The sequence below is a fragment of the Pholcus phalangioides genome, unplaced genomic scaffold (genome assembly GCF_987345545.1).
Source record: "Pholcus phalangioides strain wild (caught in Gottingen) unplaced genomic scaffold, Ppha-v1.0 ptg000011l_1, whole genome shotgun sequence".
Lineage (NCBI taxonomy): Eukaryota > Metazoa > Arthropoda > Arachnida > Araneae > Pholcidae > Pholcus > Pholcus phalangioides.
The window spans coordinates 31,707,482-31,734,553 of NW_028301604.1; the positions used below are offsets into that span (position 1 = coordinate 31,707,482).

The following is a 27,072-nucleotide window of genomic DNA, read 5'->3' on the forward strand; positions in this document are numbered from 1 at the left end:
CACTCAAATTTTTTTTTTTTTTCTCATCGCCTCCTGACTCAAGCGAACTCATAGGATCCTATGTTATACCAATAGATTCCATCGCCCACCAGGGGGTGATATTGCCCACTTTGGAAACACTGCCCTATTGAAACACATTTTGGGAAAACAATTTTCATAGAGTAGCATTCAAAAGTCATTTTCCCAGTTCTAGAAATTTGCACATTTCTGGTAAAGGGGGGATGATATTAAAATAGCTTCAAGTGGGTGGCCTTTATTTCTTAATCTATTTCTATATTTGTTTACATCCATTCAGTGGATAGATGCGTGAAATGAATAGAATGTTTTTATAGCATCAATTGATATTATATAGTTATCAACACTACGTTTGCTATGAACGAATAGCATTTGAAAATATTTGATTAATCAATTAAAATTTTTTGATTAACCAGTTAAAAATTTTAATAGATTCCCAGCCCTAAAAAAATGAATACGCCTTAAAAAAAAAATTTTTTTTAAATTTGTATTTTCCATTACCAATAGTGAACAATATTTTTTAAATATCATATCTGGCGTCTTGGTGATTATTTGTAATCTATTTTTTCACTCTAATTCTGAAATAACGACTAATATTATATTTTATTAAAACTGAATGTACTGAAGCATTACTCCTGTTTGCTACATAATGATATTAATATTTTACGCTAAATTTTTTGTTTATTTGTTTCTTTAAAAAAAAAAGTCAACAATATTAATGTAAACCCTTTCATTCATACATGAAATGAATTGTATCTTTTTATCTATGATCACCAGTATGGATCATATGATCCCTTAGTGATTTTATTTGTTCTCCAAGATTTATATATAATGCATGAATAATAATAATTTTAAAAAAGTAATGCTTATTGGTTTGAACAATGTCCTGGCAACTTCCCAGTGAATGATGGCCAAAAGTTAAAATTTGTACCTTGATGACGTTGTCATTTACAGCAATGATTTTCAAAGCCATATCCAACATTTGCAAGAGGTACTAGAGTGCTTTTACTAAGCAGATGTCTTTGAAACCAGAAAAATGCACCCTTTTGAAAAAAGTTGGAGTACTTGGGGTTACGTTTACTGAAAATGAGTAGAATGTTTGTGATAAAATAGTTCTTGTACAGAATTTTTCTTGACCAAATTAAATGCCTAGACTAAATTTGACCTTCCTCAAATGCCTAGCTACAGTCCCCAGTAAGAAAGTCTCTTCTAAGTACATTTGTAACCCATGGATCAATAGAGATATCCATTTAAAGAGAAAAATTTGCCGTACAGCCCTCAAATACAAAGCAAACAAATCACACTCACTTAAATACGTAATTTATGCCTACACCCAGAACCTTAAAGACCTCATTTCTTTTCATAAAACTAAATATCTTTCTCGCTCTTTACCAAATTACCTCAAAACCAATCCCTCTAAGTTTTGAAACTTCCTTCGTCCCAAATTAACTGCCACCCTATCCCTCAAAACCTCAACTAAAGACGTCTTTTCTCCTGCGGATATCGCCACTGAATTCAATTTACCCTTCTGCTCAGTTTTCTCATTGGATCCCACCCCCCCCCCTACAATACTCATTCACTAACTGTATTTACAACTCTAATCCTATCTTTATCTCTAGGGAGGGCATTATTAAATTACTGAAAAAACTCAAACCCCGCTCTTTGGGTCCGGATGGAATCTCTAACTATATTCTCAAATTCTCTGCTGAAGAAATCGCTGACTATCTTTTGATCATTTTCAATGTCTCTCTAAATTCCTCCATTCTACCCTCTGACTGGAAAACAAACAAAATCATTCCAATCCATAGATCTGGGCCTCTTACTGATCCCCTCAATTTCAGACCTATTGCAATCACCTCATCTTGCTGTAAAATTCTTGAACACATTATAGCAAAGGAAATCCGTGCTCATCTTGACTCCATAAAATTTTTCTTCCCTAATCAGCATGGCTTTAGACGTTCTCTCTCCACCTCTTCTCAATTGGCCCTTTTCATCCATGACCTCTCAGAAACCATCGATAAAAACTTACAAACTGACGTCATTTCCTTAGATTTCTCAAAAGCATATGACAAAGTCCCCCACGATAAATTACTTTTTAAACTTTCCACCCTTGGCTTAAACATTCAACTACTTAATTGGTTAGAAGCCTTCTTAACCTTTTACCGGCCGAATTCAGATTCCAACTGATTTTCATTATTTTTTTTGTTAATTTCTCCTTCTGATTTTTTAGTTAAGAGATATCAATCAAGAAATTGAAGAAAAAAAATTCCCCTATGCGTTTTCTTGAATGTTCCCAATTGGGAACATTGGCCGGATCTGACTAAACATAATTTTCGCAGTGAAGCCATCTTACAGGATGATGCAAAATTCATCATCATTTAATAAATTTATTTTAAAAATTAAAGAATATACATATAGAATTTTAAAAATGATGGAAACAATTTTCTCTCGAATACACTCAAAAGACATGTATATCTGGATTATAATAAAGAGCTTATGATGAGCTGAAATGCTGGTCTAAAATTCACAAAAGAATACATACATACGGGTTTAGGTTTTTGTATGGATCCCTTGGTAAGTTAAACGATATTATTTAAAAATATAAAGAGAGAAAATATTATTTACAACTCTGGTACCTAAAGGCACAGGCTCCGATGACTGCTTACTAGAATATACTTCCATTTTATATGGGAAACTGCATTGTTTGAGCAAATCATCCAAATTTTAATTCCAAAGCGAATCGGTTTTCCCCATATAAACATCTTACTTGAATGATGAGCGTAATACAGTGCTATTGATTCATCGATGCTTAGTTTATCATGGAACAACCCAAACCGAATGTGTGTGAATTTTTCATTTAATTCATCATAGATAGCCAACTTATCACCGGGTTGTAAGAAAGAGTTATCCATCAAATGGAAGTTATTTTTTATGTCTCTAAAGTTATTTCTCGACATAACAGTGGGGACAATCGGTACTGCTATGTCTACTGAAAGTACCCCAGTAATCATTTTCACTTGGTATTCTGTGATACCCACTTAGCAAAACCAATCGAAAAAACTTTGCGATTTTTTTCCCACTCAATTTTCAAATTCGATCCATGTTGTGCGACATAAATATTTGTCATCTCAGCCAAGTAACTGAGGTACTCTTGCGGTAAAAATTTGAAAAAAATATCAATCGAGTCGGCTTGCACTTAGCTCAGCAAACTTATGACTGATTGCTTCAGTAGGTTCACTTATATTTTTGTCGAATGCAGTACTTTTTTTCCACTTTGGTTGCATGAATTTTAGTCTTTTGGCACTTGACACATGATGTTTTCTTATTTTTTGACTGGGTAATTATCTGATCTTTGAAAGGCAATTTTGATGTAGAAGGCATAAAAAAGGGGGTGCTGCATGTAAACATCGGAATGTGAAATTTGATACTTTTCCTTCCTTTTGAGACACACCAGAGAGAAGGGAAAAAGCAATAAATTGTTTTTTCGGAATGCCACTCCTCTGCATTGCACTTTAGAATAGTCAGTAGTGGCCAATGTTCCCAATTGGGAACAATCGTAGGAAAAGTTGCCTGGAATACAAACAAATTTTTTTTCTCTCTCATTGAGCATTTCTTATCATTCTTGGCAATATTCTACAATTAAAAAAAAATTGAGATGCATGTATGTTTACAAAAACTATTTTAATAATTAAAACATTAACTTATAGAAAATTTCCCTTGAAAATGGGTGATTTTAGAATAATAAATTGATATGATAAGAGCTGAATCGAATAACTTTTGTCTTTTCTAAATTAAGTTCAGAACCTTATATGTTCAGGGAAAAAAAATCAGCTATTTTCGTTAAAGAGAAATATTTTTTTTGAATTAATCAAAAGTATGTTCCCAATTGGGAACATTGGCCGTTAAAAGGTTAAAATATCGCAAAAAATATGTCCATTTCAAAGACCACAACTTTCCATTGGCCACCATAAATTCTGGAACCCCATAAGGATCAGTAATCTCCCCAATTCTATTCTTAATATACATTAATGACCTCCCCGAAACCCTCAACTGTACCACGAGACTTTTTGCTGATGATTGCGTAATCTACCGCACCATAACTCACGAGTCAGACCAAGAACTTCTCCAACACAATCTCAATTCCATCTCCCAATGGTGCTCCACATGGCAAATGCCTCTTAACATCTCTAAAACGGTTCTCATGAGGATTTCACGTAAGACCTCACCTTTCGAATTTTCATACTCCTTCAATAACTCGTCCATATCCCAGGTTTCTCAATACAAATACCTCGGTGTTATCATTTCAGCAGACCTGCGCTGGAATAAACCCATCAATTATATCTATCAAAAATGCCTCAATAAACTCTTTTTCCTTCGTCGCAATCTAAAATACTCTACACTCTACTCGCGATGTTAGACTTCTCTGTTTTCAAACCTATATTTTTCCAGTCCTCTCCTATGCCTCCGAAATTTGGGACCCCTACACTACTAGCAATATCGAGAAGCTGGAATCAATACAAAATAAATCCGCCCGTTTTATCTATGACAGTTGGTCCTCTTATGTGTCTGTCTCTGAACTTAAACGCGAACTTAATCTTCTCCCTCTAAATACTCCCCGTCTTCTTTCTCGATTAACCATGCTTTTTAAAATTCTCCATGGCCTTTTTAATTTTGATACCACCGGTATTATTTCCAAGCCAACATATCTCTCCAGCAGACTTGATCATCGACTTAAGATTAACCCTATCTACGCTTCGACTGACTGCTTTAAATTTAGCTTTTTTCCACATACCATTTCTAACTGGAACTCTCAACCCTCCACTGTCGTTGATTCACCCACGCCATTTATATTTTCGAAAAATATAAAGCTTTTTTTCTGTCACCATCAACCGCATTCTCATGTTTAGGCCTCGACCAACATTATTATATAAATAAATAAATAAATGTCAAACTGCTTCAGCAGTTTTAGGTTTGATCGATTGGTACGTTCAGTTTATTGACAGGTATGCCAAAAGGGCCCTCCCATTATATGGACTGCTGAAAAAAAAAAAGGTTTCAGTGGGATTCTACTCATCAATTAGCTTTTGATCAGATGAAAAAGGCCTTGGTTGAGGCTCCTTTTCTCACAACCAGGGACTGTTTATACCCGCTTAGAATTTAAACAGATATCAGTGGGGGTGAACTGGGCGCCCATTGTGCACAAAGTTAAGCCTGAGGGTGAACGTCCATTGGCATTTGCTAGTTGTATGCTGAATCATGCAGAAGCTAATTATCTTGTTACGGAACACAAAGCCATTGCAGTGATATGGTCAGGTAAAAGGTTCTTCGATTGGTTTTTAGGCCAGAAAGTAACAATAGTGACAGATCATAATTCTATTATGTGGCTCCTCAAGGCTCAAAGGTGGAAGGGAAGACTTGCTCTACGTTAATTTTAATATTGCTGCAGTTTCCATTAGTCTTTGAATTTAGATGGGTAGTGGTTTGCAGGGTCCAAATTCACTATCGCATAACACTCTCGAGTCAATGGAAAAAATTAATCAACATCATGTATTTTCTGGAAAATAGTTATTTCAGACATGGCATATGGAAAAATTTTAAAAAGCAGACTTTTTGCTGCTATATTTTCTTATTTTTCAGGCGAAAAAATGTTATATAAACCTTACTTTGATAAATATATCATGGAAAATAGCAAGTTACATTACAGGATTGGTCATTGATCATTTTTGTTGTACCACGGTCATTTTCTGCACGCAAGGGCTAATTAGACCAGTACCTACATTTATTGCCGATTCCGAATGGCAGGCTTGTTTTTTACACTGATTGAGAGATTGTTGCGCTAACCCCTCGATGGGGGACTCCCTGTGGTAGCAATTTTTTGCTGCGGTAAAGTTGCCGTTTTTGTTGTACCCCTGTGTCAGGAAAGTTTTCTGACAAGGACGAACCGGGTATCATACTCGCGACACCTCTAAACATCCTTTGGTACTTTAGGCGAGCATCTTATTGACCGGGCTACCGCACCCACCTACACAGGATTGGTAAGGAGAAAAGACTAAGTCCCACAAGTTGTAGATTGAAGTTTCTAAATGAGCTGCATGATCATCTTACCGTGGGCCATGTGGGTGATCATAAAATTGATCTCCAATGTAGTGACCGGGGGTTTTGGCCTAGTATGTGTAAATGCGTTAGAAAACTTGTGTTTTGGCTTATCCATTCAGTTTGAAAGTAAAAAAATTCAAGGACTATTCAAGCACTTTTCCAGGCAAAATTTCAAAATTCCAGGACATTCATATCACGGTTGATAAAAATCATGATTTTTTTTTTTTTAAATGAAATAAATTGGTTTTCTTCTTAATTTAAATTTAACATTTATTCATTTTTAATTTTGAGTTTGAAATATTTATTTACTACAGATATATATAATTTTTTAAAACAATTATAGGTCTCATTTCAACTTGTAGGCAATGTCAAGTTCTAAAGGTCTTGCTTTAAAAAAAAACCATTGTAGTTTAGTATGCAAATGACATTTAAACACAAATCGTTTCATGTTTGAAACTGTATTGAAATTTGCCTTTGATAATTTAAAAAAATTTGAAATCATGTAATCATATATCTAGGGTGACTATATGACTTGTATTACCTGGGACAATCCCAATTTTCATGTAATTTTGGCCATCCCAACTTTTTCCTGAAAAAATTTCCCATTATTTTCTATATATTTTCAACAAAGCCTCTTGAAATTTTTATTCTTTACTGAAACTAAGTATTAAAATTATTTTTTCAATCCTATGAATTATATTATGATAATTATAACTTTAAACAGTCAGCTGTCTAATTAATTTTTCCTTTTTTTTCTTTATTAAAACTTTGAAGCTAATAAAATGAATTTTCCTGATTACAATTTTTTATGAATATATTTAATTATCACAAAAATTAGAACTTTGCCTGGTTTTAATTCATACAAAAAATTGACACGTTTTTAAGACACATAAAATTTAATTAGTCGAATGGTCGATGCGTTTTGGCTCTACAATGGAGAGCTGTCATCAGGACCTCATGGTCAGAATTCAAACAAAAATGAGTCTTTCTAAACGTGTCGACCATTTGACCAATTAAATTTTATTTGTCTTAAAAACACGTCAATTTTTGTATGAATGAATGCATTTAAAGCTGACGTTCTCATGTTCTTCACTGTTTTTTAAAATCAAGAAAAAAATTATAATTGAAATAATTACTAATTAGTTTTCAAAATATGAAATAGTTAGATTAAAAATCAATGTAATAGCATATACTATCGTAACTAGCTTATTGGTTAAATATTAGTATTCATCTTACATATTTGCCATTTCAACGGTTTTCCCCCCATAGAATTCATTTAAATCTACTGCTTCAATGCAATGGTACTTTATTTTCTGCCTTTGGTGATTTTTATGTAATTTTAGCAATAATTGGCAACCTTGCTTACCTTTGGCATTATTTTTCGTGACAATTGGTGATTTTTCTGTATTTTTATCAAGGAAATATGGTCAGCCCACATATATGCAACTGACATTCATTAATTCAATAGTTTAAAGTATTTCGAAGCAATATCTTAAGTGCAATGTTTTGCTGCCAGATTTTAGGCAATATTGTTTTAAGTACAGAAATACTTCAGGTATGCGTAACCATATGTCCTGTTTTAAACATTATCTTGTAACTTTTCATTTGTTGCTCTACACATTTTCGTCCCAGTGAAATATAGTTTAGAGGGGGATTAAGTTGAAGGGGGACAAAAATTAATGGAAGAAATTCCCACAAAAAAATTTTCAAGCACTTTTAAGGATTTTCAAGGACTGTGCAAACTCTGTTGTCCCCGGTATCAAACGTGTATATAAGATAATAGACAAAGTTAAGGTGCCATGCTAAGTTCTAAAGCAGAGTTTCTGGGTGAGCTAATAAGACTATATATTATGGGGTAATTTCGTGTTTCAACTAGAGGTAACTCTTGCCTTTTGGTTATCAATAGATTATTTTTCTAAACAGATTGAAATGTATCTTTTAAGGAGAGCTACAGTCAATATTGTTGGTAAGAAACTTGTTCATAAGTTTTGCTGTAGGTACAGATATTGTAGGTCCAAAATATTTGGTTTTAGATGGTGGTAGTGTTTTTGTCTCTCATTTATTAAAGGACATGTGTAAAGTTTTAGAAATGAAATTGAGATTAACCACCACTAACAATTCCCAAAGCAATTTAATGGAAAGGATACATAAGGAAATAAAACAAAATGATTACTTGTCATGTGGGAAGAAATTATATGCAGTGCGATCAGTACTTATCCTTTTTTGGGATGGCTATTCATACCGCCATTTCAAGGTCTACAAAGGAAACTCCTTCCAAGTTGTTCTTGGAAAGATGACTGGTTGTTTTATTCTATTGGGTATAAGTTGGCATTAACTTGGAAGTTAATGCTTTGAGCATGGGAACTTGCCAGGAAAAATTTGAAAATTGATTCATAAAAAAATCTCGTTTTGTCACTTTTCTTAACTTCAGTGAGCTTTTTCTCATTTCATGACCTTTGCAGGATTTTTTCATGATGGTGGATACCCCGAAACTAAGAGTGGAATATTTCTGTAGTTACCCTTAAAAATAGCAATATTCTCACCATACTATTTTTCTAAATATGTATCAGGTCCTTGCAATTTTGAAAATTTTGCAAATTCTAAAATCATAGAGCAGATTCTTTAATTAAAAAAAAAATGCATTGCAAATTTCTGCTCAACACTCTGCTATACCAAATGCCTCACTACATGTGCATATGCAACATGGCTATATATATTCTTATCGCTCTTCTTTTAACCTTTTCATTTGTTGCCTTGCTCAGCACCGCACTATGTTTTCAGCCTTAGTGTTGTTCATTCTAAAATGATCATAACCCAATGTTTATTTTCATATCTGTCAACAATCATCGTAAAACTTATGGCTTTTGTAATGACAATATACATGAAAGACTATTTCTGTGATACGTTTTCATAATTTATAAAATTTATGGAAATTATAATGTTTTCCAAAGATTTGTAGTTTTAGTCAAAGCAAATAAAACATTGAATAATTGAAGTTGTGTGGTGCAAAAATGAAATATTTCTATCGCCAAAATATATATGGATGAATCGCAACTGAATCTGAATATTGTTTGAAAGACGAATAAACGCGCGCGCAAGGTTTCACTGTATTTTCGATATTATATAAAAATATATATATATTGATTGCTATTAATGTATACAGTGAAACCTTGCTACAATGCGATATAATGATAAATTCCTCAACAACGATATTTATTTTCATGTCTTGTTTAGAAATGCCTATACTCTTATGTTAAACTGCTGTCTCTAAATGTAATGATAATCACTTTACATTTTTTCTTGGTCCACAGAGTATCTTTATATAGAGATTTCACTGAATTAATATTAAAAATATAAAATTAATTTTTATATATTTTTAATACAATATTAAAATTTACATTTCAAATATGATGTCCCACTATATTAATCCATGTCAAGATACTTACATCTTCATTATACAACTTGCTAAGCTCTTTTTTAATTGGATCTATCAACTGTATCTGGCCGGCAGTAAAACCAACAAGAAGAGGAGCTCCTTCATTCGATACTGTGTGCTGATTAAAATCATGACATGTGGGGTAAGTTCCTTTATATACTCGTTTGTCTACTGGTTTAGTCAAATCAGCTGCCTAAAAAGAAATGAAAAAAATAATACCACCAATGGCTTAATTACTACTACCGTAAAATGGGCGATATTATGCCATTTGGTGAGAGAATGTGCCATCTTGGAATTCAGCAAACAAGTGCCTTCCAGCGGCTTGTCATTAAAGCTATTAGTTTTCTCAGTTAGCAGGCAGTATCAGTATGTTGGTGAAACTAATAGCTTTAATAACAACTCCCTAGAGGGCACTTGTTTGCTGAATCCCAGGATGGCACATTCTCACCTCAAGTGGCATAAATTCACCCCCATTTTATGGTACTAAACCAAAGATGCATCTCATGAACATTTCTCTGAGGCAGGGGTTCTCAAACTGTGCGTGCTGCACTCTGGTACCTCACCAACTTTTGTCGGGAGTGTTGCAGAGTGGCAGCACAGGCAAAAGTTTTTGAAGAGACTCTTCAAAACTCCTCTGGGAGCCATGGATTTTATTACGGAAAGGGGGGCACCATAGGTGGAAAAAGTTTGAGAACCCCTGCTCTGAGGAATTTAAAAAAAAACATGCTGGGGCTGTACTAAACTGCTCAAAACAATTAGGGGAGCACATGGTTTTAACAAAATTACGCAAAGATGTATACCGATAAGTAACATAAAATGAATCATCCATAATTTAAAGCCTAGCAGGAAACGGAAGAAGAAAACTTCATATGCAAATCAAAGTTCATGATGTCAAAAACCAGAAAAAGGAGATAAGGGCAGAAATCGGGATGTTGCAGAAACGTCTGTTTTACTGCCGTAACTGTGAAATTCGATTGCACAGTATTTTTCTTTTGATACAAGGTGACTTGAGGATGTCTCAACAACGTGATTTACCGGAATCCATGGCATGGCGTGTTATAGGCAGACTGGAATCCGGGCAAACACAAAGTAGTGTCGCGGACGCTGTTGGAGTCGCCAGAAGTGTTGTTGCAAGGCTGTGGAATCGATTCCAAGAAACAGGAAATGTTAGACGTTGACCAGGGCAAGGTCGGCCACGCGCCACTACAGCAACTGATGACCGGTATGTACGGTTAACAGCCCGTCGAAACAGAACAGAGAATGCTACGCAGCTGCAAAGACGGTTGCTCTTGGCAACAGGACGAAGGGTGTCCAGCCAAACAGTACGTAATCGGCTTCATGAGGGAGGGCTCTATGCACGTAGGCCAATCGTCTGCATTCCGTTGACCCCACGCCACCGTGCGGCCCGAAGAAGATGGGCTGCTGAACATCGAGATTGGGAGCAACATGATTGGAGCCAAGTGCTGTTTACAGACGAGTCCCGATTCAGTCTGGAGTGTGACACTCGACGTGTTCTGGTATGGAGGGACAGGGGCACTCGAAATAACCCTGCATTCGTTCGTGAAAGGTCACAATACAGACGAGCTGGTTGGATGGTATGGGGTGGAATCAGCATAGGTGGACGTACGGACCTGCATATCATTCGGAATGGCACTTTGACGGCCCGAAGGTATGCAGACGAGATACTACGACCTCATGTCATCCCTTACGCTGGAGCCATTGGAGATTCCTTTGTTTTCCAGGATGATAATGCCCGACCGCATAGAGCTCATCTGGTGGAGAACATGCTTGAAGCTGAAACAATACAGCGTTTGGAATGGCCAGCGTGCTCTCCTGATCTGAATCCAAGCGAGCATGTTTGGGACATGCTCGGACGACGCATTGCTGCGCAACCGAGGCCGCCTGTTACTGTCCGAGACTTGCAGATTGCACTTCTTGAGGAGTGGAACAGTATTCCCCAAAGTCTGATCGATAACCTCATCGCATCCATGGCAAACAGGTGTGCAGCAGTCTTAGTTGTTCGAGGAGACCACACGCCCTATTAAAACTCATGCATCATGTCTAAACAGTACTTTTTTTTATCGTTTACATGTAACCAATTTGTTGCCCTAAATCATCTTTTCATGTTTTTTCCATATTTTCAAAGAATTAAAGCTTAATTCCAAATTTTTTTACGTCTTTTTTCTGTATTGCACATTGATACGCGTGTACTATCCATTGTATGGCAATACGTGGCTGTCTCGCACGGTTTTCTTCACTTTTTTGCTTGCTCCCCTATTTGTTTTGAGCAGTGTATTTACTCATGCGTATCGGTAGTCTGATCCGTATCCACACCCTTATGATAATATAAGCATAAAAGGGAAATTTTTGTACTATTGGCATTCCCACTCCAAAAACAAACATTGCTTTTCTCCGAATATTCGGAGGAAGATATGGATAGGGGAAAGACACACTCCTCCAGCATTGGATGATCGTATTTTCTACTCACGATGGCACTGGTTTAGTGAAAAATTTATTCTTTTGATTACAATGACTATAATTTATTACTATGACTTACGTAGTGTTTCTCTTTAAAATAAAACTATACAATTTCGCCGGATTTTTACAATTGATTGGATTCAATTAGAAATCTACTCATTAGCAAGTGTAGTACACAGTGAAACCTCGCTACAATGATAAATCCCTCTACAACTATATTGTTTTGAGTTTTGTTTGAAAATATATCAGACAAGTCTGAAAATATATGAGGCAGCAGTTATACTCTAACTGCTACCTCATATATTCTCTGTTTTCCATCTTCCCCATTAAAAAAAAGGGGGGGAATTCCAGCCAATAGCCTCGCTAACACCTTCCATTTTTAATGTTAAAGAATGTTAAATAAAAACAGCAAATGTTTTGCACGTGCATCAAAAATGAATTTGTGTTGCCGTCGCTGAACAAAAAATTCAGTAAATGTATAGTAGTTGTATATCCCGAGCTTAATTTTGATTAGTTAGTGATTGATCAGTCAAAGGCAAAAAATTGCTTTTCCCTGTGTGGAAAGCTATTTCTTTTGATTTTCCCTCTTTCGCGTCACATGACATTAAGGAGTGAGCCTAAGAATTCCTTGGTATTGTTTTTCGGATTATTCTTAAAGTCATGCTTATGAACCTATGCTTATAATTTGGATGGGATGAGATGGTACAGCCCCTGTATGCTAAAGTTGTATATTACTTGCAAATGTCCCATAACATATCTATGAATTTCCAAGGTATCACGGCATGTAATCTATATTCCAAATTGGAATCAAAAGTGACAGGAGTGAATTACAGCAGGGATTGACAGATCCTAGGCACCAGGTTGCTATGAAGACTAGAAAATTTGTATTAGCATCCAAAATTTTTTTGTATTTGACTGGTAAATTAGTGTCTAAGGATAGGATGACATAAAATTTCCACATTTCATGAGGGTGCGTCTTGCAACATGAAAAGAGGCAATTAAGTAAAAAAAAGTAAAAAAATCTTATTTAAGACCATTTTTCGTGAGAGAAAACCATGCTTGGCTCCTTAGAAATGTGGCTGGTGCCTAAATTCTTTTACAATTTGTCAAGCCCTGAATTATAGTAATTAAAATAATTTTGTGTTTGTAGGCCAGAAGAAAAATTTACACACATCTTGAAGTTGGAAAAACCAACTTTAGACTAATGACACCGTAGAAGTGATCAAGACCACACGGTAGCAACAGGCCTAACCAGGACGGAGGGTCACACCACTGTAGAGAAAAATCCGGTTAAACAAAGCAGATTTAAAGAAAAGTAGGAACTTGATTGTCTGAGCTAATGTGAACTGGACCTGATTAAGATAAGAACCACATGCAGGGGTTCTCAAACTTTCTCCACCTATGGTGTCCCCTTTTTCCGTAATAAATACTTATCCATGGCTCCCAGAGGAGTTTTGAAGAGTTTCTTCAAAAAATCTTTTGCCTGCGCTGCCACTCTGCAAGACAAAGGTTGGTGAGGTACCAGGGTGCACAGTTTGAGAACCCCTACCTCGGAGAAATGTTCATGAGATGCATCTTTGGTTTAGTACCGTAAAATGGGGTGAATTTATGCCACTTGGGATGAGAATGTGCCATCCTGGGATTCAGCAAACAAGTGTCCTCTAGGGACTTGTTACTAAAGCTATTAGTTTTACCAACACACTGATACTGCCTGCTAACTGAGAAAAGTAATAGCTTTAATGACAAGTCGCTGGAAGGCACTTGTTTGCTGAATTCCAAGATAGCACATTCTCACACCAAAAGTTGAAAAATTATAAAGCTGTAAATGGTGAAATTCTTTTTAATAACTATACATTCTTCATGGAAAAAAATGTTCAGTTAAAAAGATATAATGAATATATTGTAAAGTAACATGCAGTACTGTAATACAGCACTTGACAAGTGCCAGGTCATCATGATGATTGAAAACTTGAGATTGGCTTGTAAATTTTCTGTGTGATTATTGAATAGAAGTCTGAGGACAACACAAGATTTTTCAAATTTATATCAGCATGTCTCTCAACTTGATAAAAAGGTCACCAAGTCCCAGAAAAGTAAAAAATATTATTTTGCTTGACCATTGTTTCTGAAAAAAAGCTAAAAAATTGAGTTGACAAATCGTAAAAAAATTTAGGGTCCAAGTCCTACAGTAATGCATTTATAGTTCTTTCTTTCTTTTTAAAACGAACACAACCCCAGTCTATCACCATGGGCAATTTACTACAGAGTGAGCTGTGCCAGAAGTGTACGTGTGTGTGTGTACCTAACAGTCTGAGGGCACATCTAGTGCTGTGTGTGATTTTTCAGTGTTGCTATCTATATTTTAGAAGTGAAGTGTGATAATTTAATATTTGTACCATTGTAGGCCTGATGCTTTCTGTCGTAAGACTTTTTAACAGGGAGATCGGCTCGTATTCACGCTTTGAACTTGGGGGGAAAAAACCACAGTTTTCCCTTTTGTTCTTTCATCGGCTAGTCCAGTTGTGCATATGTTTCTAGCTAAACCAACAAGGAGCCATGGTTTGTGCCTTGCTCAAAGATTGTATTATTATTATTACAAGTAGAACTGTTGTTGACCAAGTCATGTATCATGAAATATATATATATATTAGAGTTGATTATAATCTATTTTTTTACAAATTCCGTCCTTGCAAATTCATAAGCCATCACTAACACTAACCTGTAAAGCAAGATTATTCCATAGCAGTGGTTCTGAACCTTTTTTTGCCCATGGCCCCCTTTCAACAATTTCTCATTTCTGTGCCTCCCCCTTTTGCGACCATGATTAATTTCCTTCTCTTCACCACCACCCCCCTTCTGTTTTCCCATTAGAAGACATTTATTGAAATATTGTTTGAAGTAGAAATATTTTTGAATTTAATTGAATTAATTTTTAATTTATGAAAATATGGGAAAAGAAAAATAAACATAATACAATAAAAGAAACAAAAATAAAATAACAAACATAAATAAACATGATACCCTTGAATTTATTTATTTAAAATGTTGCATATGTGTATTAATAAAAATTCTCAATAATTTTGCAGCCCTTATTCCACTTAACAGGGTACGAGACTCGTTGTACCCTTCCCCCTACTTTTTGTTAATATGCCACTGTCTACAAGTGGCAATGCTTGTCACAATAGCTGAAATTACTGTTCAAAAGTGGCCATATGTAAAATTCAAACAAATTGCAGTTTAATTACATTATCAACATTCATAATTTTCTAGTGTAACAAGCAAAAGAAGGATACATAAAAAATATCTATATAGTAATCAATTATTTCAGCTTTTTTTTCCATTTTGATGGACAGATTGATAATAAAATAGAGTTAAACAAGAGTAACTATATGGGGTTGCTTGTCACACCTGACAAGAAATTTTTAAGAATTTGTCTTTCATAGAAAGTGATTTTTTTGTATCGCAAAAAGCTCTAGTACACGCTGAATGTTCAAACTTGATGTAGATGCATTAACCATTTGGATTGGTTTGAATTACATACTTGAAATTAACTGAAATGTAAAAAGTGTGACAACCATCCCTGGTCTCCCCTATGTATTTTGCATAGCTGAGCATTTCGTGTATAAGTATGGAGTCTTACCCTCTTTTAAATTGCAAAAAATGTCAGATTTAATAAAGTGACACTGTATATACAGGGTGCATAAAACACAGGGCATATGGTACACTGATGAATCATTGATTCTAGAGGCATACTTCCAATTATGAAAGGTATCCAAATAACATGAACTATTCAGATTTGTCATTTACGTTGCAAGTTGTTTTGTATAGTTATTAAAATAACGATGTCAACAAGCACCCTGTGATCAAAAACTCAATTAAAAAGTTGTTGTCCTGTCTCTCCTGATGACAACCAAAAAATTTTTGTGCTTTTAATCAGCGTTATATGCAGGCAAAACAATTTATCTGTGTATTTAAAGCTGGTTTTTTTTTTCAACTTTACTTCATTTTTAAATTTGAATATCTCATTGCACTTAGAAGCATAGAAATTTTTTAGTTGGCATCGGGAGAGACTGGGCAATAACTTGGGAATTGGGTTTTGAGCAGAGGGGGTCCATATGAAAAGTTGACATTTATTTTAATAACTAAAACAACTTGCAACACGAATGGAATACGAGTACTTCACGTTATTTGGATACATAATTAATTGGAAGTATGCCTCTAGCACCAACAGTTTACTAATAAAATGTCATATGCTCTGTAACCTATGCATTTACATGCAACACTTTTTCTCATTTCCTTCCTTATGTTAATGTTCTTTAAATAGGGGAAAAATTTTGAATAAGATATTCTATGCATTTTGTTTGAAATAATTTTTTGGTCACTCTTTTCACAAATTTCTTCATGGCTTCCTTATCAGCAGCCGTGATTCCCCTTTTGCAAGATTTTCATCCACGGCCACCCTGGAATATCCTAGGGCTCCCGGTTGAGAACCACTGTTCCTGCCTTGAATAAGACTACAGACTTGATAGATACTGCTAAGCTGGCTGTTTTCATTCATGGAGTTGACAAGAATTTAGACATGTTGAAGCGCTTATAGCACTGTGTCTAAAGAAAGGAGTTGACATTTACAATGCCACAAAAGCAACCCTTCAAAATTTCAAGCTAAGTATGCAAAAGCTGGTGGGAGTGATGACAGATGAGGATCCAAATGATTGGCAGGGATTCAGGATGCGTTAAATTTCTGAAAGAATCAAATTAGTCAAATTTAGTTTCTCACCATTGCATCAATCATCAGGAAAATCTTTGTGCAAAATCCCTAGGATTCAACAATTTGATAAAAGTTGTCACCGGGTTTGTAAATTTCATCCAACAAATGGAATTGAATCCAGCAGTTCCAAAATTTTCTTGAAACTGGATATAATCAAGATCACAGCAATATCATATACTTGTGTGAAGTACAATAGCTGAGCCACACAAGGGTGCTCAAAAAAAATTTTGAACAGAAAGATACTGTCCAAGAGTTCATGACAGAGAAAGGCAAACCAGTGATAGAGTTTAACAATTCCAAATGGATGGGCAACTTCACTTTCCTTATGGACATCTGTCATTTGAATGAACTCAATACAAAGCTCCAATCAAAAACTCAATTAGTTCATGCTCTCTGCAACCACATCAAAGCTTTCAAAATAAAATTAGAATTATTAAAAAGTCAGTTTTTAAATCAAAATTTGACTCATTTCAAAACCATGGCACAACTAAAGGCCACTGAGTACATTTCTGGTTATGCAACCACCATAACCTAGCTTCAGAATGAGTTTTAAGAGAGATTCCAGAATTTTGTTGTTCAAGAAAAACATGTGATGCTAGTGATCAACCTGTTCACTGTAGATGTGTACACTGCTCCTGCAGATATTCAGATGGAGCTCATTGAACTCCAAGCTGACACTGAACTTAAAATCAGAAGTTTTAATTTTGGAGTTCCAGCAGAAATACTTGCCTATGCTACTCACTATGAGTGAAGTGTTATGATTGAATGATTTATCGTTGTAGGACTGTTGCTCTCTGTGGCGAGACTTTTTAACGGGGAGATCGGCTCGCATTTGCGCCTTGAAGTTGGGAACCACAGAAAACCAACTTCAGCCGCCACCACTGTGGGGTTCGAACCCGGATCCTCGCATCGTGAGTCTGTCACTATAACCACTCGACCACCACAGCGGCATTAATAATATTTTGAACACAATAGGTATATAACATGATGAAAACTTACTTTTTTGCATATTACAATGTTTTATTTTTAAACATTAATTTATTACAATTAAAACAAAATATTAATTATAATTTGAAATTTTGAATTTTTCAACATAAAAGTCCAGAACATATAAAATATAATTTTGTGGTTCATTTTATCTAACATACTAATTACCTGTGCTCAATTTGCTAAGCGGGATAGAGCTGCTTATTCAAAATATATATAATAGGGCATCAGAGTTAAATTTGAGACTTCAGAAACTAAATCAGTAAAAAACTTATTGTCAATGATGTCAATAGTTTTTAACCTGATAGGTTAAATAACAAAACACTTACTTCAATGTAGATTAAAGGGTTTTATAATCGGAATTATAATTGCTGAAACAAAATCTGTTTTGATATTTCAAATTTTCTGATCTGTCCAAAATTTTATTCCTTCTAAAAATTCTCACACACACAGCATCTGTTAATACACTAATTAAACTCATTTATTTTCACCTAAAAATTTCTTAGCTAAGGATGTATAAATTCCAGGGTTGATAAAAAAACCAAAAAACTGGGTTTTTTTGGTATAAACAGTTTTTTTTTTGTTTTAAATAGTATTAAAATAAAAACAATTTCTGAAAAATTATTGAAACTTCTAATAATTAATTAAAAAATATTTATTAATGTAATTAACACTATTCCTATATTGATTAATCAATAAAAATTTCTTATATTTTAACAAAAACCAACTTTTGCAATTTAATTATTTTTTGCTTAACTCAATGGATTACTTTGTGTGTGTTTGAAAATTCTTTTAATGTAATCACAGACGTGCCAACTTTTGGAATTCAGAAATACGGAGATTCTCCCGAAGGGGGGTATCCAGGGGGTTGCTTCAGGAGTATCCAAGCAAATCTTCAAGTCATTCTGACCAGTACTTATTGTAGTTTTTGAATCAAAACTTTAATTATAATCACCCTGTATATAGCTGATTATTTTTCATAAATCTGTTACTACTACTATACAGTAGAACCTTGATTAACCGGGCTTAACAGTGAAAGTATAAAAAAAAAACTATTGAATATTAAGACTGGGAGATATACAGTAGATATGCTACTTGTTATGGGAAAGAAAATTAAAATGTATGTGAGGTAATGTAACCACTAGTAAGGCAGTTTTAGTGTAAACAAGCTACTCCCTTGAGGGTCACAGAGTGGGTGTATATGTATGCCCATTTTTGTTCATGTCCATTTTTGTTTATTTTTTATGTATTTGTTTATTTATTATGTATTTTTGTCTTGTCATCTGTCTTTCTTTGTATTTTGTAAGGTGTTCTATAATAATAATAGTACACTAGTCTTTGTCCTTTAAGAACAGCTGGTGTCTTTATTGGATTATAGGACCACCTGCCCCTAGCATGATGGTGCCACTACTGTTGCTGCTTCTTTGTGAAGGGAAAAAGAAACCTGTGAGATAATACACCACTACATTTAGATGTGTGATGCAATCCTTATTTTGAATTTGCTAAAGACAGAGCATCAAAATGTAGCCAAATGTTAGAAAATGTGGTAAGAATGAGAAATTTTGGCTAATAATGAATCAATATCATATTTTTCAAGGAAAAAATTATATTTAGGCCACTTTTATCTGATTTTTTTTTAAAAACAACCCTGATAAATTCACAGAGTTTTAAAGATTAGTTTAAACCAAAGCAGAGCTGGACAGGATTTGATAACCAAAGCATTTGTTTTGCCCGTTTAAATACAGCTTCAATTGGAAAACCATTGCATTATAAATGCTAGTAAATCTACCATATCATAGTGCAAAATTAAGGATAACTAAGTTTGACTAAGGATAAGTAACAGGAGTTTCTTAAGCATCATGTACAAGCTAGCATTGCCAAATTAAATGGCATTTTAAATCTACAATTTAGTATTTTGATCGCTAGATATACACTGCTCAAAACAATTAGGGGAACACATGGTTTTAACAAAATTGCGCAAAGATGCATACCGATAAGTAACATAAAATGAATCATCCATAATTTAAAGCCTAGCAGGAAACGGAAGAAGAAAACTTCATATGCAAATCAAAGTTCATGACGTCAAAAACCAAAAAAAGGAGATAAGGGCAGAAATCGGGATGTTGCAGAAACGTCTGTTTTACTGCCGTAACTGTGAAATTCGATTGCGAAGTATTGTTTTTTGAGACAAGGTGACTTGAGGATCTCTCAACAACGTGATTTACCAGAATCCATGGCATGGCGTGTTATAGGCAGACTGGAATCCGGGCAAACACAACGTAGTGTCGCGGACGCTGTTGGAGTCGCCAGAAGTGTTGTTGCAAGGCTGTGTTGCAGCCACTTTGCAGCTGCAAAGACGGTTGCTCTTGGCACAGGACGAAGGGTGTCCAGCCAAACAGTATGTAATCGGCTTCATGAGGGAGGGCTCTATCAAAGAAGATGGGCTGCTGAACATCGAGATTGGGAGCAACATGATTGGAACCAAGTGCTGTTTACAGACAAGTCCCGATTCAGTCTGGAGTGTGACACCCGACGTGTTCTGGTATGGAGGGACAGGGGCTCAAAATAACCCCGCATTCGTTCGTGAGAGGTCACAATACAGACGAGCTGGTTGGATGGTATGGGGTGGAATCAGCATAGGCGGACGTACGGACCTGAATATCATTCGGAATGGCACTTTGACGGCCCGAAGGTATGCAGACGAGATACTGCGACCTCATGTCATCCCTTACGCTGGAGCCATTGGAGATTCCTTTGTTTTCCAGGATGATAATGCCCGACCGCATAGAGCTCATCTGGTGAACATGCTTGAAGCTGAAACAATACAGCGTATGGAATGGCCAGCGTGCTCTCCTGATCTGAATCCAAGCGAGCATGTTTGGGACATGCTCGGACGACGCATTGCTGTGCAACCAAGGCCGCCTGTTACTGTCCGAGACTTGCAGATTGCACTTCTTGAGGAGTGGAACAGTATTCCCCAAAGTCTGATCTATAACCTCATCGCATCCATGGCAAACAGGTGTGCAGCAGTCTTAGCTGTTCGAGGAGACCACACGCCCTATTAAAACTCATGCATCATGTCTAAACAGCACTTTTTTTTTATAATTTACATGTAACCAAATTGTTGCCCTAAATCATCTTTTCATGTTTTTCCCATATTTTCAAAGAATTAAAGCTTAATTCCAAATTTTTTTACGTCTTTTTTTTGTATTGCGCATTGATACGCGTGTACTATCCATTGTATGCCAATACGTGGCAGTCTCGCACGGTTTTCTTCACTATTTTGCTTGCTCCCCTAATTGTTTTGAGCAGTGTATTTCAATGTTATGCACAATAAGAGTATCATTTTAAATATATCTTAGTGATTATCTAGATAATTTAATAACAACGTAAATCAACATTACATATATGATGTAATAAGCTTTTTTAAACACTTATCTGTTGTAAAATGAGTACAGCAGATGGTTTATATCAAAGCGTATATATAAGCAGTTAAAGAAATTTTGGAAGGTCAATAATCATCTTGAATCAGAGAATGTCAAATCATTCTATAGTTTTCCCTTTAGTGTTTGTTATGTTCTATTCAAATTGTATATTTTATAAGAAAAAATATATATATATTGTCCAAAATAATTTTGTAGAGAGTAGAAAATTATTTTACAATCATATTAAATATTCATTCTTTGTATAACAGTCACTTTAAACATTACATGCAATTAATGTGTTTATTTCCAATCGGAATTTTTATACTGGAAAGCAATATTTGAGGTTTTTGACATGACAGTTTAAACCGTCAGAAACCACCATGTCAAAAACCTGCCAACCTTGATTATCGTGCATTTGGTTATTTTTCTAAATGCAAATAAGATTTTAATACAAACTTTAGCATAAGAATTAATAAATTTTTGAGTTGATGAGTTTTTTACATTGCTGTAAAAACTGCAGTAAATGCTTTAACAACAAAAGTGAGTGACAACAGCGAACGGTTGTGTTTATTTGTAACTCCGTAATTTTTCTTCTTTTTTATTAATAGGTTCAAATAACTGTCAATGAGTTGATTTATGTAAGTATCTAAGCTCCATTCATTTAATTACACTGTTTAATTACACTGGCACGTGCACGGATCCAGTTGAGGTTTTTGATTCACTCAAATGCAATGTGTGTTAACAAAGTTTCGATTTTATGTGTGGCGGTTTCAGCAGCAAGGCCATGCAAAAATTTTTCTAGGATAAGCAGAAAAAATGTGTACGTCCTCTTCCAAGGATCCTTTTGCTGGCAGCAGTGTTTTCTTGAATATTTGAGATTTCTTTTAGAAGATCATGCAACAAAACACAGAACTCAAGGGCTTTGTAACTAACAAGCTGGAAGAATTCAAACAGGTGATTGACTTAAATAATGCTGTCATAAAAAATCTGAAGAACTCAAGTTCAGCTGTGCAAAACAAAAATTAAGAATTGCAATCCAAAAATGAGGCTCTTGCAACCGAAAATATGGAGATTAAATCCGAAATTAGGAAACTGCAATATGACATTATGGAGTTGAAGCAATATTCAAGATGCACTAACATGTAGATTACTAATGTCCCAGAATTAGAAAATGAGAATCTGTCCCAGATCCTTTTGAATATAGGATCAACAACATAGTGGTTGCACACTGTGTGCCTAGTATGTATTAATAAAGGCAGACCTAAACTGATTATAGTTCAATTCTCGTCCAAGCTGGTACGTGATGTTGAAGAGACTGAAAGATGCGTCACACACAGAAATCAATTTCAGATTCTCTGCTATCCCAATATATTTCTATGAGCATTCAACTCCTGAGCTGAATAATTTGTACTTTCTTATAGTTATGTTTAACTTTGAATTTCCATATAAGTTTGGTTGAGTATGTGACGGCAAAATTTTCTTATAAAAGAATGAATCATCCAGTCTTACGAATAAACTCTGAAAAGGACTTATCTTTGATTTCTTAACTGATATAATAACTGAACCTGAACATGATTGTAAAATTACTTCAAGTCTGGAAGATTTAAGTTCATTTTTGATGTCTTTGTCAACCAAGTATAATTTAAATATATTTCATATAAATAATTCAGAGTTTGCAAGCTAACTATGATAATTTTTTAGCAGAATTTTCAGGTTGTTTAAACAAATTATCTTCATTAATTTTTTTCTGAAATCTGGATTTATAGTACCATAACTTCCTGTATATAATCTGCGGATAATATGTTATAAAAGTGGTTAAACATTAAACAATGTGGATTACCTACCCCTGCGGAAAATCTGCAGAAAATGTTATCAGCAGCTAAAAGGTGGTACAACCAGTCAAGTGACTTTTTTCTGCAACTGCTTTGCACCCACCTAATCCTTAGAGGAGATATATTATTCCTCCTCTAAGACCTAATCAGAAAGAATTTTGAGATCGCTGGTCAGCGAGCGAGACTATCAGAGTTTTATACACCTACACACATGTACAGTGTGTCTGGGTGAGTAATGTTTGAAAAGCCAAAGCAGTTTGTTAGTATTCCTTCATACAGTAAAACCCCTCTTAACGGACACCCCTCAGATGCGGTCACCCCCTCTTTTACAGTCAAATAATAATTTCCTCTTGTATACCAAAAAAGTATGCATTTCAAACTTCTGATTAATGATACCCCTCTTTTACAGATGAATTTTTCTGTCCCATCGGTGTCTGCAAAAGAGAGGTTTTGCTGTATTTTTTAAAAATGGAGACAGGATAGCGTATGAGTTACACTGTTCAGTTCAAATTGCAAGTAAAAAAAATTTTCGAAAGGATTAGAAGTTTGATGCAATCCAAAATGGTGGGTGAATGAGGAAACCATAATTTCATGGCTAAATAGTGTGAGGCATAAAAGAAAAGGCAGCATTTTTAAGCCACGTGCTCTCCTAGTTATGGATTCAAAGAAAGTTCACATTCAAGAAAATGTAAAAGGCACCTGCAAAAATTGTGGTGTTTGTCTTTGTCATTCCTGGCGCACAAATGGATTGATTATTGAAACACGAGGTAAGTTTTCATTATTATTATTTTCAAATCATGTGGATAATATGCTGATGCAGATTGTAATATTTCCCCCTTCAAATTTTTCTTATCAAAAAGAAAATGGGAGATTGGCAATTTGTTATTGACTATAAAAAACTTAACAAAATTACCACTCCAGATAGGTACCCCTTGCCATCTATTGACCAGATACCAGGGTTGGTAAAAAAACCAAAAAACCGGGTTTTTTTGGTTTAAACCAGGTTTTTTTGTTTTAAATAGTATTAACATTAAAAACAATGAAATTTCTGAAAAATCATTCAAACTTCTAATAATTAACTAAAATGAAATGGTTATTAATGTAATTAACACTATACCCATACTAATTAATCAATAAATATTTCTTAAATTTTAACAAAAACCAACTTTAGCAATTTAATTATTTTTTGCTCAACTCAATGGATTAATGTGTTTGAAAATTCTTTCAATGTTATTATTAATCATATAGTATATAAAGGTTTTTCTCCAGTTACTTTCAGTATGCTTAATTAGGAAGCTATTTTGAAAAAAGTAATAAAAATTAAGTGAATATAATGTATTTAATGAAGCATAAATAATGCAGATTAATTAGCAATGATTTACGATATACAGGGTGATTATAACTAAGGTTCTGATTTCAAAACACTGTAAAAAAAGAACGATTATCAAAATGACTTGAAAATTGACATGAATATTTCTAAAAAAATGCAATTTTATTTCATAAAGGGGAAAAAATACTTAAAAATGTAAAATTAATGACATCAACATGTGGGAAATTTGCTCGCAGAATGGAAACGATAGCCAGTCATGGCAAAATGATACCTTAATTATAGTATTGCATGATTTCATAATTCATGGAAGCATCACAAAAAACGAAGTAATTGAACAAATAACTACAACTTACTTAAGAAATGTTAAATATGTTGTCCAACCTGAGGTTGAAAGCACAAAAATTGTTGTTCAACAACAGAATCGGAGTATGCCATGGTCATGATGTAGATGTGCTTGCAATTCAGCTTTATTAAACCAAATGCCCCCCCCCCCCCCCCGTTAATATTCCTGAGGAACTTCTAACATAATATAGGGAATGTGCTGGAGATTGCAATTCAAAGTTTGCAATCTGACCACTGTTTATTACACCCACAGCCAGAAGTTGCAAAGGTTAAGGTGCATCCTGTCAAAATGGGTCTTCAGCAGCTGCTTTGCTGGTATTGCATCTTGATAGAAGTTCTATCCACACACTGATGCTGTGGAAGTGCTGAAATGATGTGGTTGCACAAAATAGATTATACTGCTGGCCAAGTACAGCATCATCTACTTGCACATTTTGCACTTTTTTCTTTTGCGAAAGAAACTTCCATTGCTTCAGGAGTATCCATGTAAATTTTCAAGTCATTCTGATCAGTACTTATTGTAGAACTCTGATTAACTGGGCTTAACAGTGTTAAAGTATAAAAAAAACTACTATTGAATATTAAGACTGGGATATATACAGTAGGAGACGTGCTACTTCTTATGGGAAAGAAAATTAAAATGTATGTGAGGTAATGTAACTACTAGTACACTGGTCTTTGTCCTTTAAGGACAGCTGATGTCTTTATTGGATTATAGGGCCACCTGCCCCTAGCATGGTGTCACTACTGTTGCGGCTTCTTTGTGAAGGGAAAAAGAAACCCTGTGAGATAATACACCACTACATTTAGATGTGTGATGCAATCCTTATTCATGAATTTGCTAAAGATAGAGCATCAGAACGTAGCCAAAGGTTAGAAAATGTTGTAAGAATGAGGAATTTTGGCTTTTATATATAACTTTAAATAACTAAGACACTTCATATGAAAAATATATATATATTCTGGCCACTTTTATGAGACTTTTTGAAAAAAACCACTTATAAAATCTCATGTCATTTAAAGATATACCATCAGAATGTACCCCAGGGATATAAAATGTGGTAAAAATGAAACATTTTGGCTAATAATGAACAAATAGGATATTTTTCAAGGAAAAAAATTATATTTAGGCAACTTTTATTTGATTTTTTGAAAAAAACCACTTGGTTTAACCAAGTTTTAAACCAAACAACCCTGCCAGATACTACAAAGAATTGGCAGTTAAGCCTTTATATCCACATTTGACTTAGCATCCGGATATTGGCAAGTGCCGGTAAAGTTTGAGGATCGTGACAAAACTTCTTTTGTCACGGACTCCAGCATGTACCGCTTTCAGCACATGATGACTATGGTACTTGGTGGGGAGGTGTACAGAATTTTATCTGGATGACATTGTTGTTTATAATTCAACTTTTGAACAACATTTACAAAATTTAAGAATTGTTTTTTCTTGTCTTCAAAAGGCGGGGTTAACATTGAAAATAGAAAAATGTGGTCTATTTAAGAATAATTTGGAATTTTTGGGTCTAAATTTATCCCGTGCAGGATGGCACATTAAACCTACACAAACTGAGGCTATTTCTCAATACAAAAGACCAGTATATGTAAAACAACTCCAGCGATTTCTTGGCCTTTGTAGCTGGTATAGACAGTTTGTTCCTCACTTCAGTAATATTGCATATCCTTTATATCAATTGACAAAAAAATATATAGATTTCATTGGACAGATACATCAGCAAGCATTTGAGAAATTAAAGAGGGCCTTAATGGATACTCTAGTATCAACAACCAGAAAGGAGGGTTGTAGGTTAAAAATTTATACTGATGCTTCGGGTATAGGCATAGGTGCTGTTTTACAGCAAGTTGAACCTGAGGGCGAGAGACCCTTAGGTTTTCCTAGTCATACGCTCAACTCGGCCGAGTAGAATTATTCAGTTTCAGAGTGAGAGGGTTTAGCAGTAGTATGGGCATGCCATAAATTTAGAGGTTCCTTCACAGGGGAGCCTGTAACTGTGGTCACTGACCATAGGGCTGTAGCCTGGTTTTATGACACAAAAGATCTAAAGGGAAGGCTCAGTGGGTGGGCCCAACTTTTGCAAGAATATCCTCTTTGCTTTGAGTACCACAAAGGTTCAACAATGCAAGTTCCCGACTCCTTGTCACGGATGCCCTCTTCATCAAATGATGAAATGGATTTTGAGGAAGTTATTGATAACAGATTACTTTTATTTTCCCTTTTGGATGTTTCGGAAATGGTTACCAAACAGAGACTGGAATACACAGACATCATAAAATATTTTCAAGAAAAAAATTTGGGAAAAAGGGTTGCTGACCATAAATTGGAAAAATATTATGTTTAAGAA

General features: G+C 34.9%; 1 protein-coding gene across 3 annotated transcripts in view; it reads right to left on the reverse strand.

Annotated features, from left to right (window-relative positions):
* LOC149080338 (WD repeat-containing protein 20) overlaps nt 1–27,072 on the reverse strand; it is a 221,024-nt gene that overhangs the window by 171,035 nt on the left and 22,917 nt on the right. For all 3 annotated transcript variants that reach the window (XR_016193560.1, XM_089239471.1, XM_089239472.1), the window contains exon 2: nt 9,558–9,740. Coding sequence is in view for 2 of the 3 variants with exons in the window: in XM_089239471.1 (XP_089095597.1) it covers nt 9,558–9,740 (183 nt within the window). In the remaining variant the exon portion in view is untranslated. The remainder of the gene's footprint in view (nt 1–9,557; nt 9,741–27,072) is intronic.